We start from the raw sequence: 12,905 nt of genomic DNA on the forward strand, positions 1-12,905 counted from the left end.
AGGAGGGTGGGTGGGAGGGAGGGAGGTCAGCGGGGAGGAGGGAGCCTGAGCGGGTTGGATGAGGGGGAAATCTAAGGCCCGTGGAAGGAGGTGGGGTGACATGCAACCATTAGGAACAACTCCTGACTAAAGTTGCAAATGTTCTTGGCTTTCCAGGTCAATGTCACTGCCAGACGAGCCAAGGAGACATCAGTAAGTGCATTAATGATCAGCTTCGTAGTGTTGCTTTGCATCTTCATGTGTTATAAAATCATTTCATCCACCTTACTGATCTAATACAAGTGCAGCTGGTGTGAAGCTCTTTGACTTCGCAAACCAGCCCCACTCAGAAGTTTAATTTCACCCGATTTCTGGTTTGCTAAAGCAGTGCATTAGTGCTAGCGGCAGTCGGGATGACTGAAACAATTCCAGAACTGCGCCGGGTGTTCTGAGAGAAAAAAAAAACATTGTTTCTACCAGAAATAAAGACACAAGGGACAAGTTCAATCCAGTGTATTAGGATTTGCTGCGGGGCAGTGGATCAGGACATTGGCTGCGAGGATACACACCTGCACAGCACCAACCACATGGAGTCCCATGAAGGGTCATAAAAAGCTGCAGTGAACTGAAGAGATTGCAGATTTTCTCAAAGGGACAAATGTGCCAGTTTATAACTTCATGCCAGGATGCAAGCCTTATTTGCTCAGAGAAGGGGGTTGAAGAGCTACCAAATGTGTAAAGACTACCTGTCCACAAATTTGGTTGGAGATTTTCCCCTTCAGGATTCCTATGGCATTTTTCTGTATATCCCTGATACTTACATAGTTTTTGCAGTTGCCTTCAGCTGCTGTTGTTGCACACTGATATGAGAAGCTGGATGTACCAACAGTACATCCTATCACACTTTCTCCCACCTTCAGAGCCATCCCTCAGGGCAGATGTCAGAATGGACAAATATTTGTGCTTTTTGCAAACACAGGATTCAGCATTAAAACATTCTTCTCGTGATCCACAACATAGTGCACCTTGTGGAAATATTCCTGTAACTAACTGCAAAAGTCACACTCTGGCACAATGTGCTTGAAGTTTGACTGAAGCTTTTTATGATGGTTATTTTAGAGAGCTTAGCTTCAATTTGTGAGTAAAAATGTTTTACCTGACTAGTAATGTCATTAGTTACATATCTCATGTGGGAAAATGTCAGGTGACCAGTAAGTTCCCAATCCAGTTTCATGACCACCTGAGATTTAACCCAGAAATGAATGGAACAATGAGCTCCAAATAATATTGAATTTTGTACAGCTTGCTGTCTAAAATCCTATTTTACAATTCAATTTCTAGGCCAATATTCCCTGTGGAGTTCAAATAGCTCATTGAGGCAGTAAATGCACAGTAGGACATGTACAGTTGGTAGCTTAATATCTGTATAGAGGAAAACATTTATTATGATCAAGTTACAAGCAATATAACTAATTTGAACTAATCATTAAGAAGATGGAAGTAATAATGTTCACTTTTTGCCATTGTTTCCCATACTACATCTGTATTTTGAAGTTTGCTTGTGCTTCAGATCATACCATTCACCAAGGCTGCTTACTTCATCTCCCTAACATCTGCAGAAAATGGTTTTTTTTAAATCACTTTTGTTCTGGATTTTATTTTGTTTTTGGCAATTGCAAGACTATCTTTAAGGAACCTGCTCGTGTCAGTACTGCCTCTGTGATTTTTGGATCAATGATGTTGAATGTATAATTTTTCAGAACTTTGTAAAAATTGAATATACACAAACTCATAGAGTACTGAAGTGCTTGCAGCTAAAGACATTCTGATTATGCTCCTGTCATCAGTCTCATTGGCTCTGAATTTGTTTAGGTCATAAGAACCACAGTGAAAATCCGATATAACTCTCATTAGTAATTAGAGTAACCTCTGTGGCAAAATGTAATTTTTTTTTAGCACAATTTCTTTCAATCCCAATCAGGACAAGTAAAGTTTTTGCCTTGCTGGAACTGAAGAAGTGCCAAATGAGATCATTTTTACTTATTTCTTTACAATAAAAAACTGTGTCCAACATGGCACTTGCACCCCAACTCTCCCCTCCCCATCCAAGCAACCAATTAACCATGAAGGGCAATGGCATGTTTTACTGCCTCCTTCCTCATCTCCATGCAGATCAAATGTCTTCAACACCCCAAAACAAACAGTTGCCTCATCCCTTTTTCAGACTTGACAAGAAACCTGAATGAATTTCTGCATGGCTCCCTTAAGCACTGAAGCACTTTAGAGTTAAACATTTCAAAAATATATTCATGAATATGTTTTTGTATTCTCCTGATCTTGGAGGATTTTTCCTGGACCAACACACTAATGGCATCAAGAAGAAAGCCTGTCAGCATCTCTTCTTCCTCAGGAGTCTGTGGAAGTTTTGTATGACATCGGAAATCCTGGGAAATTTCTACAGATGTATTGTGGAAAGTGTGCTGACCGTCTGTATCATGGTCTGGTATGGGGACACCAATACCTCTGAATGTAAAATAGTGGACACAGTCCAAGACATTACAGGCAAAACCCTCCCCACCATCGAGAACATCTACAGGGAAAACTGCCATCGGAGAGCGGCAGCAATCATCAAGTATCCAAACCACCCAAAACACACTCTGATCCTAATGCTACCATAAGGAAAGAAGGCCGCGCAGACACTTTGATAACAAGCTCAATCAGGGACTCATTTAACGACTCTTACTTTTGCACTTTATTTTTTTTCCTCTCTGCGTTGCACAGTTTGTTTACATTTCTTTATTTGTTTGCATGTGCATATTTACAGTTTTTTTTGCACTACCATTAGTGCAGTAATTCTGCCTGGCCCGCAGGGAAAAAAAAATCTCAGGGTTGTATGTGATGTCATGTATGTACTCTGACAATAAATCTGAAATCTGTTTGGACCAAATTGTAACTTTTTCAAAAGCATCACTAAGGGTGTAGTCTAAAGAACAAGTCCAGGGGCGGCCAAAGTACAGCCTGTGGATCAACTGCAGTTCATTGCCCATTTTTAAGTGGCCCGTTAGAATATGGGCTTTTAACAATAAATTGCACTGTGAGTACATTGCACGTTTTAGTTTCAACACTAGATGCCGCTGCCATTTTGAACAATACTAGGCTACCACTGCACTTCTTAGTTTCAACACTAGATGCTGCCGTATAATAAATAAATAAATAGTTTTTTAGAATGCTATTTTTCTCGCAGTATAGCAGGTTGAAAACTGCCTGGCTTAAAATTATTTGGCCTGTGATTCTTTATATTTTTCAATATGTGCCCCACAACCAAAAAGGTTTGGCCACCCCTGTCCAAATTGTATATGTCATTAAACACATGGAAATGCTGGAGGAACTCATGGGGTCTTTTCAGCTATAGGAGACAAAAATATATTGCCAACATCTCGGGCCTGAGTCCTTCTTCGGAGAAAAATCAGAAAATGTAGAAGCAGTATATAGAGGTGTATTTGTGCGAGTTAGTGGGTTTATAGAAGATGTCTGTCGAGAGTTTGTCTCCTGAGATGGAGACAGAGAGATCGAAGAAAGGGAGAGTGTTACTAGAGATGGACCAAGTGAATTTGAGGTTGGGGTGGAAGTTGGCAGCCAAATGAATGAAGTCGATGAGCTCATCATGGCTACATGAGGCAGCACCAAACTAGTCATCGATGTAGCAGAGGAAGAGTTGCTTGTGTAGGCTTGTAGCATGTGAGTTGGTGAGTTTATAGAAGATACAGCTACCTCGACTTCACCTCTTACTACCCTGGCCCATGTAAGGATTCCATTCTCTCAATTCCTCCATCTCTGTAACGTCTGTACTCAGGATGAGGATTTCCATACTAGATCATCAGAGATGACCTCCTTCAAACAAGGTGGCTTTCCCTCTACCACCATCAACTCGGCACTCACCTGCATATCCTCCATTACCCCTGTACATCTGCCCTGGCCCCCTCCTCCCCCATACACGATAAGAACTGGATTCTCCTGGTCTTCACCTACCATCCCACCAGCCTCCGCATCCAACACATTCTCCTTTGTCATTTCCGCCACCTACTAGGTGATCCCACCACTAAATACATATTCCCCTCTCCTCCCCTCCCTGCCTTCTGCAGGGACCACTCCTGTTGTTACTCCCTTGTCCACTCCTCCCCACCAATCATCCCCTTGGGACCTACCCATATGTCCGCAGGAGATCCTCCACTTGCACCCACACCTCCTCCCTTAGCACCATTCAGGGTCTCAAACAGCCCTTCTGAATTTGCAGAGTCATCTACTGCATCTGATGCTCCTGCTGTGGTCTTTTCTACGTCAGAGAGGCTGGACTCAGACTGGGAGATCACTTTGTTGAGCAACTCGGCTCTATCCACCGCAATAGTGTGGATCTCCCAGTAGTCACCCATTTCAATTCTCCATCCAATTCCCTTGCTGACATGTCTGTCATGCACTGCCAGACTGAGACCACCTGTAAATTGGAGGACCAATACCTAATCTTCCAACTCACCCTCCAACCAAATGGCATTAATATCGACTTCTCTGGCCTTTGTTAAACCACCCCCTTCTTTCCCTGTCGTCTCTCCTTTCCCCGTCTCCTTTCACACTTAATTTATCAATTCTCACATAGTCCCTTATCATATCCAATTAACATTTTTTGTTGATCTGGATTCTTCCCCATTGTTGAATTCTGAGCCTTTCTGATATATCCTGCTTCTGCTTTTTCTGATTTCTCCTTGAAGAAGGTGTAGATGACACTTTCCAAGTTCTAATTTTTCCCAATTTCAATATATGCCATCTTCACAGAAACATAAGTGATGATATTCCGAATTACTGTTTTATATCCAATAAATCAAACTTCGTATTTGCAACTGTAAGTAGCTTTAATTTATTGATAATGATTAAACATTTTGCATAATTCCGCATTGAGATTTTCATAAGCAAAGCATTCTGTGTCATAATAACAATATTCAACTTTAAACAAATATAAAAGAAATTCAAAATAAGATCAAATTAAGATGAAATAAGATGAATTCAAAGAAAAGTATCTCGAGTGCTTACATCTCTGTCAGGATTCTCCGAAAAATGAGAGAAAGCTCCCCATACACCTGGATATAATGACATATGATGTAATAGTAAGAATTGCAAACAATTCTTACTTAAAGGGATAGTCATAAAATTAACTACAAATCAAAACATTATTATAGACTTTAATGACTAATACATAATAATTACTAGTACAGATACAAAATTAAATGTTGTAAATATAAGATTAGAAATCAAAACTTTATGTTTCTTGTAAAAAAACAGATTTTAATAATAGGTCAATTTAAATAACCAGTCTTGGTTTTAATCGGCTCTTGCCGAACGAAACCTTTCTTGACTGGAACTGTATCCATGATTCTCCCCAGCAACCAAGAATTTCTTGGTGTAGAATCATCCATGATAATTACGTCTCTGTGTACAAAATTATGTTTAGCTTTAGACCATTTTTGTCTTTCTTGTAATAAAAATGAAAGATATTCTTTAATCCATCTATTCCAAAATAAATCCACAATAAACTACTCTTTTCTCCATCTGTGTCTTCCTGAAGTTGACCCGGAGGCATTAAAGGTTTAGATTTAAGAAATAAGAGATGATTCAGTGTAAGTTCCTCAATGTTATTTGAATCAACAGAAATTTTCATCAGATATTTGAATAGTATTCACACTAGAGCTTTGAATTTCCGGATCTTCCATTGAAATTTATTTTAACTCTTCTGGATCTTGATGCCATTTTTCTTGAGATTGCAAAAGAAAATTGAGGACCGAACACCCAAGTGTTGGCTATTTTCAGAAACAATTGTACCTTTGATCCTCATGAAGCCATGTCAACTGGATTATCCACCGTTTTAACATGAAACCTTCTCAATTTCATTAATTCTGTTAGTCACAAAGGTATAGTGGGTTGAGCGACCGCGCGAGTAAACAGGCCGAATCACTGCAACACGCGGTCAGTCCAAGATGGTATGGGTTCCCCTTCACTGCCAAGAAGGAGCCTGCGCCTAGTGCCATGTGCGGGATAAGGAGCCCTCCACTTGCGCATAGTGGCCTGCCGACCAGAGAGTGAGACTGGAAATGAGCGGGCCAGTGCAGAGATGCGGCAAATTCGAACCAATAAAGTTATTCTTTGGTTCACCTTCATGCTGTGTGAATGTCTCTTTATTTGGTAGCGCTGCTGCAGCGGTCGCTATAGTGGTTACACCGACGGTTCCAATGTTTTGGACCAGCTTCGATTGCATGAGAATGCAGAAACCAGCCGGATCCACAGTTGCAGCACCTGCAACCAATGCGGTGGGCATACATCTCCCAATGTTTTGAGCAAGTCAGCCCAGGAACTGGCTACTGCTGACTGTGTCACAGTTCCACATAAGGGGAATTGTTTCAGAGACACCAAGTTCTGGCACGTCATCAGTGCTCTAGACGCCACCACAGCTGCCTTCATAGAAAACCCTAGAGATTCTTGGGTCTTCAGTATGAAGCTTTCTTTTTTAGCTTTAACCTGTACAGGAGCTAGTGAGAAAACTTGGTCACCGACCCCAGTTAGACTATTTGTCTGAACTGAAGCTGAGGCATTCTCTTTGACTTTGTCTTTAGTCTTGGATTAAGATTGTTTGACTTCTTTCTCAACTTTACTTTATTGAGTAACTTAGGATGCTTTAAACTGCATGTATCACAACTGAGTCACTTATTACAAGTTTTGCTGACGTGTCCTTTACACAAGCAACCAAAACATATTCCATTCTTTAAAAGGGCTCATTTCTCGTCATATGATTTTTTTTCTCTAATTGTGAACATTCTTCTAAAGCATGCTTATCTTTGCAATACAAACAGCTTTCCTGAAAAGTCTGATCTTTTTCCATTGTTTCCTTATTCTTTCTTGTTGCTTGTATCTGACACAGCAGTAACAAAGGTACATTCCTTTGGTTTCTGTTGAAATGACAATTTAGACTTCTTTACATCTTTACACCAAGGTAAACTGCCTCAGGATCTTTGTGATGCCACCATCATCACCCTGTACAAAAACAAAGGCGAGAAATCAGACTGCTCAAACTACAGGGGAATCACGTTGCTCTCCATTGCAGGCAAAATCTTCGCTAGGATTCTACTAAATAGAATAATACCTAGTGTCGCTGAGAATATTCTCCCAGAATCACAGTGCGGCTTTCGCGCTAACAGAGGAACCACTGACATGGTCTTTGCCCTCAGACAGCTCCAAGAAAAGTGTAGAGAACAAAACAAAGGACTCTACATCACCTTTGTTGACCTCACCAAAGCCTTCGACACCGTGAGCAGGAAAGGGCTTTGGCAAATACTAGAGCGCATCGGATGTCCCCCAAAGTTCCTCAACATGATTATCCAACTGCACGAAAACCAACAAGGTCGGGTCAGATACAGCAATGAGCTCTCTGAACCCTTCTCCATTAACAATGGCGTGAAGCAAGGCTGTGTTCTCGCACCAACCCTCTTTTCAATCTTCTTCAGCATGATGCTGAACCAAGCCATGAAAGACCCCAACAATGAAGACGCTGTTTACATCCGGTACCGCACGGATGGCAGTCTCTTCAATCTGAGGCGCCTGCAAGCTCACACCAAGACACAAGAGAAACTTGTCCGTGAACTACTCTTTGCAGATGATGCCGCTTTAGTTGCCCATTCAGAGCCAGCTCTTCAGCGCTTGACGTCCTGCTTTGCGGAAACTGCCAAAATGTTTGGCCTGGAAGTCAGCCTGAAGAAAACTGAGGTCCTCCATCAGCCAGCTCCCCACCATGACTACCAGCCCCCCCACATCTCCATCGGGCACACAAAACTCAAAACGGTCAACCAGTTTACCTATCTCGGCTGCACCATTTCATCAGATGCAAGGATCGACAATGAGATAGACAACAGACTCGCCAAGGCAAATAGCGCCTTTGGAAGACTACACAAAAGAGTCTGGAAAAACAACCAACTGAAAAACCTCACAAAGATAAGCGTATACAGAGCCGTTGTCATACCCACACTCCTGTTCGGCTCCGAATCATGGGTCCTCTACCGGCACCACCTACGGCTCCTAGAACGCTTCCACCAGCGTTGTCTCCGCTCCATCCTCAACATCCATTGGAGCGCTCACACCCCTAACGTCGAGGTACTCGAGATGGCAGAGGTCGACAGCATCGAGTCCACGCTGCTGAAGATCCAGCTGCGCTGGATGGGTCACGTCTCCAGAATGGAGGACCATCGCCTTCCCAAGATCGTATTATATGGCGAGCTCTCCACTGGCCACCGTGACAGAGGTGCACCAAAGAAAAGGTACAAGGACTGCCTAAAGAAATCTCTTGGTGCCTGCCACATTGACCACCGCCAGTGGGCTGATAACGCCTCAAACCGTGCATCTTGGCGCCTCACAGTTTGGCGGGCAGCAGCCTCCTTTGAAGAAGACCGCAGAGCCCACCTCACTGACAAAAGGCAAAGGAGGAAAAACCCAACACCCAACCCCAACCAACCAATTTTCCCTTGCAACCGCTGCAATCGTGTCTGCCTGTCCCGCATCGGACTGGTCAGCCACAAACGAGCCTGCAGCTGACGTGGACTTTTTACCCCCTCCATAAATCTTCGTCCGCGAAGCCAAGCCAAAGAAGACATCTTTAGGAACTATTGAAATATCCTTAATATTTCCAGATACTGGCATGCCATTCCAAAAATTGTACAAAATCCTCAAAGGTAATATTTCAAGTTCTGCAACTTTAATTCTCCATAAGTCCTTCAGCTTGTAAGCTAATTTGTTTATTTCTTTGGCTTGGCTTCGCGGACGAAGATTTATGGAGGGGTATGTCCACGTCTGCTGCAGGCTCGTTGGTGACTGACAAGTCCGATGCGGGACAGGCAGGCATGGTTGCAGCGGTTGCAAGGGAAAATTGGTTGGTTGGGGTTGGGTATTGGGTTTTTCCTCCTTTGTCTTTTGTCAGTGAGGTGAGCTCTGCGGTCTTCTTCAAAGGAGGTTGCTGCCCGCCGAACTGTGAGGCACCAAGATGCACGGTTGGAGGCGATATCAGCCCACTGGTGGTGGTCAATGTGGCAGGCACCAAGAGATTTCTTTAAGCAGTCCTTGTACCTCTTCTTTGGTGCACCTCTGTCTCGGTGGCCAGTGGAGAGCTCACCATATAACACAATCTTGGGAAGGCGATGGTCCTCCATTCTGGAGATGTGACCCACCCAGCACAGTTGGGCCTTCAGCAGCGTGGATTCGATGCTTGCGGACTCTGCCAGCTCGAGTACTTCGATGCTGGTGATGAAGTCATTCCAATGAATGTTTAGGAAGGAGCGGAGACAGCGCTGATGGAAGCGTTCTAGGAGCCGTAGGTGATGCTGGTAGAGGACCCATGATTCGGAGGCGATTCAGAGATCTTGTCGCTGAAGAAATTAGCAAGCAAATTCAGCTCTTGAAAATGTACACTACTTCCCATTGTTTTATAACATCCTTTCAGAAAGAGTGCATATACTTGTAAAACCCTTGTGTGCTCTGATTTTATTGCTGACCAAGAAAGAATCTTGTCTACGTGGGCCCTTGTGATTATATGTTCATCTCCATAATGATGTTGCAATAGTCCTTTTGCCTTTTTAAAACCTTGGTCTGGATTCATATATTGACAACTTTTGACTAACTCCTTCACCTGCCCTCCAGTCTACTTTCTAGGAAATACAAACGATCTTTAATGTTTTTAGTATTACTTTCAATGTGATGTTCAAAGGATTTTATGAAAGGCAGATATTGTAACGGATCTCCATTAAAAACTGAAATTTCCTTCTTGGGTGAACCTTGTTGATGCACTAACATAGCAGAAATTTCATTTTGTTTTGCCATGAGTGATCATATATTGTCTTGCGACTGGTTGTATTGTGAATGGAGCTGGCTGAACTTAAACTGGTGACCTTGAGTTGTAAGTGATGACATTGATGGGGATTCTTAGTATGTAAGTGATGACATTGGTGTGGTTCCTTGACTTGTCGCTGGTTCTTCAGCAAGACGAAGAGACATCAATGGTGAGTATGATCAATTTGCATGGTTGAATTTTTTTGAAATACTCTCCTTTTGGGAAGATTCATATATTGTGCGCTCGGAAGGGATTGAATGTCGCTAGCTCTTTCCACAGGGTTGGTCATCATCATTTGAGCGCTAGGAGCGCCACCCGTGGTTCTTTGCTCGAGTATACTCAATTCTTGTGGCTGCAATGCTGGAATGTTGGATGCTAGCACCTTGGGTATTTCACTTTGAGTGATAGTTTTTGCAGAAGCCTGAGATAATGCTCTTACTGTGGTCCTCTTCATAGCACGGTATTCCTCAAGATCTAATCCTTTTTGTTCTTCACTAGCCATTTGTAACTTCAGTTGCTGATTCTTCATTTTAGCTTCTTGTGTTAGTTGCTGATTCTTCGTTTCAGCTTCCATATTTTCTAAAGTATGTCTTTTCTCAAACCGCTCACGTTGTACATTGATAGTAGCCAAGTCTGCTTGCGCCTTAGCATGCATTTACTATCATCAGGATTCACATCTGAACTTTCAGATATCATTGATTGAGTCCCTATCTTTAGCATTTTGTTCGGTGCAGCATCAGTGGGGCTTTGCAGCATACTGTTCCAGTTCCACTGGCCTCTAAGTCAGTGAATGAGGTCTGCAGTGCCTTATTGTGGTCCTCTTCTTACTTGGTAGTTGAAGCCGCTTCTTCATTGATGGCTGACTCCAACCTCCTTCCAAGAGTTGTTAGTCCACCTTGCTGGCTCAACTCACAATCAAACAGTTCTGCTTGTTCGAGGTCTCTAGCCTGATGAAACTTCTTCTCCATCTTGGATTCTTCAAACTGCAGCTTGTCTTCTACTCACTTCTTCTAGTTCCTGCGAACTGATTACAAATTGTATCTTGCATGGTCCCTTTAAGATGATTTCTCTGGCTGTCTTAAATCTGTCTTCTGCAAACAGCTTTTCTTATCAGTTATTTATACAACTTTTCAAAACATTTCTTCTGGGCTTCCTGCCAGTTTCTGCAAACCAAAGCTCTTTATCTCTTTTCCAAGGTCAACAGGCATCTTGCTATTTCAGCTCAATTCAAACTGTGCTATCAGACAGACATAGTTGGCAGACATTTCCTAACAGAAAACTGCTTCTTGATTTTAAATCTGGTTGTAAATTCTATCAGACAAATTTCTACGATCCTTTCTTCCAAACAAAGTTTACAATTTTACTTTGAATACTAATATAGATGACACTTTACAAGTTCTCCTATTTCCCATTTTCAAAACATGTCATCTTCACAGAAATGCAAAGCGACGATATTCTGAATTACAATCTTATTTCCAATAAATCAAACTTAATAAATGTAGCTTTAATTCGTTGATAATGATTAAACATTTTGCATAACTTCACATTGAGATTTTCATAACGATAAGTAAACATAGCATTCTGTGTAATAATAATGATACTCAACTTTAAACAAATATTAAAAAACCAAATAAGATGAAATAAGAGGAATCAAAGAAAAGTATCTTGAGAACTTACATCTGTCATGATTCTCCAAAGAATGAGAGCATGCTCCTCGTACACCCAGATATTATGACATATGATGTCATAGTAACTATGGTAACACTACAAACAATTCTTATTTAAAGGGATAGTCATAAAATTAACTACAAATCAAACACACAAGGTTTTAACCTTTACTGAAGGATTCAGACCCAAAACGTCGGCAATATATCTTTGTCTCTTGTAGATCCTGAAAAGACCGGCCGAGTTCCTCCAGCGTTTTGGTGAGTTTACTACAATCATGGTGTCTGCAGCCTATCATGTTTCACTCAGTATATGTAATACAGTGGAAGTACGGTGAAATCCTGCCTGAAGGCTTAATTGCTGCTTATTAAATTGGAGGCAGGATTTTAAGAATGGAGAATCTTTTCAATTTAACTTTGCCACAAAACTTGAACTTGCAACTTTCCATCTTGGTATCCCTACTTCTCCATTATCTCCAAAATCAACTTTCCTTCCTGATCTTTCATGCTCCTAACAATTAAGCCAGTTTCTCACACCAACATCTGTTCCATTAGCTCTCAGTTCAGTTTTAAAATTCTTGCCCTTTCATTCAAATCCTTCCATGTCCTTGTCCTTTCCTATTTCTGTGATCTCCATCACTCCCACAAATGTTCACAATTTTAAATTTCTTAAACTCTGATTCCTTGATTATCTCCTATTTTCTTCATACCACAATTTGTGGCTACACATTTAGTCACCTATACCCTGAATTACGGCCAAGAAATGAGCTACAGAAGATTTGGAAAACTAAATTACAATTAGGGAGTTGGGATGTTCTAAGAATGGAATATTGTGTTTGACGAATACTGTAGCATTCTTTGAGAATGTATCTAGCAGAGTGAGTAAAATGGAACCAATGGGTGTAGTTTGCTTGAATTTCCAGAAGAGATTTGATAAGGTGCCATCTAAAAGGTTATCCTGAAAGATAAGTGAATTCAATGAATTGGTTAATTGATAGAAACCAAAGTGTGGGGGAACACAAAGATATAGGCAAGATGAGATAGTGATTTTAAAAAGTAGGAGCTAAGCGGGAAGAAATATAAGTTTATTAATTTTCTTGGGGAAAAATAGATAAACAGAATAATATTTAAACAGTTTGACAGTAATGAATACTGTTGTGTGGAGATATCAGGATGCAGTCAGTTCTTTTTAGTGATGGAGTAGTCTATAATTAATGATTAAGTGGAGGTTGGTCTATTATGGGACCAGACTCTATTTTTAATATTGGTACTTCAGTTTGGTACAGGGATATTGCTGAAGAAACTGAAGTTATAAGACACTAAGTTACATTTCTTCCTGATTGTTTTGA

At 41.4% G+C, this 12,905-nt stretch overlaps 1 protein-coding gene across 6 annotated transcripts in view; it reads left to right on the top strand.

Moving 5' to 3' along the window:
* The window catches only part of hoatz (HOATZ cilia and flagella associated protein), an 82,336-nt gene that overhangs the window by 6,887 nt on the left and 62,544 nt on the right, over positions 1-12,905 (top strand). For all 6 annotated transcript variants that reach the window (XM_069894635.1, XM_069894634.1, XM_069894637.1 and 3 more), the window contains exon 4: positions 157-192. In XM_069894635.1, coding sequence (XP_069750736.1) covers positions 157-192 — 36 coding nt within the window. The remainder of the gene's footprint in view (positions 1-156; positions 193-12,905) is intronic.

This window comes from Narcine bancroftii, chromosome 8 (assembly GCF_036971445.1).
Source record: "Narcine bancroftii isolate sNarBan1 chromosome 8, sNarBan1.hap1, whole genome shotgun sequence".
Classification (NCBI taxonomy): domain Eukaryota; kingdom Metazoa; phylum Chordata; class Chondrichthyes; order Torpediniformes; family Narcinidae; genus Narcine; species Narcine bancroftii.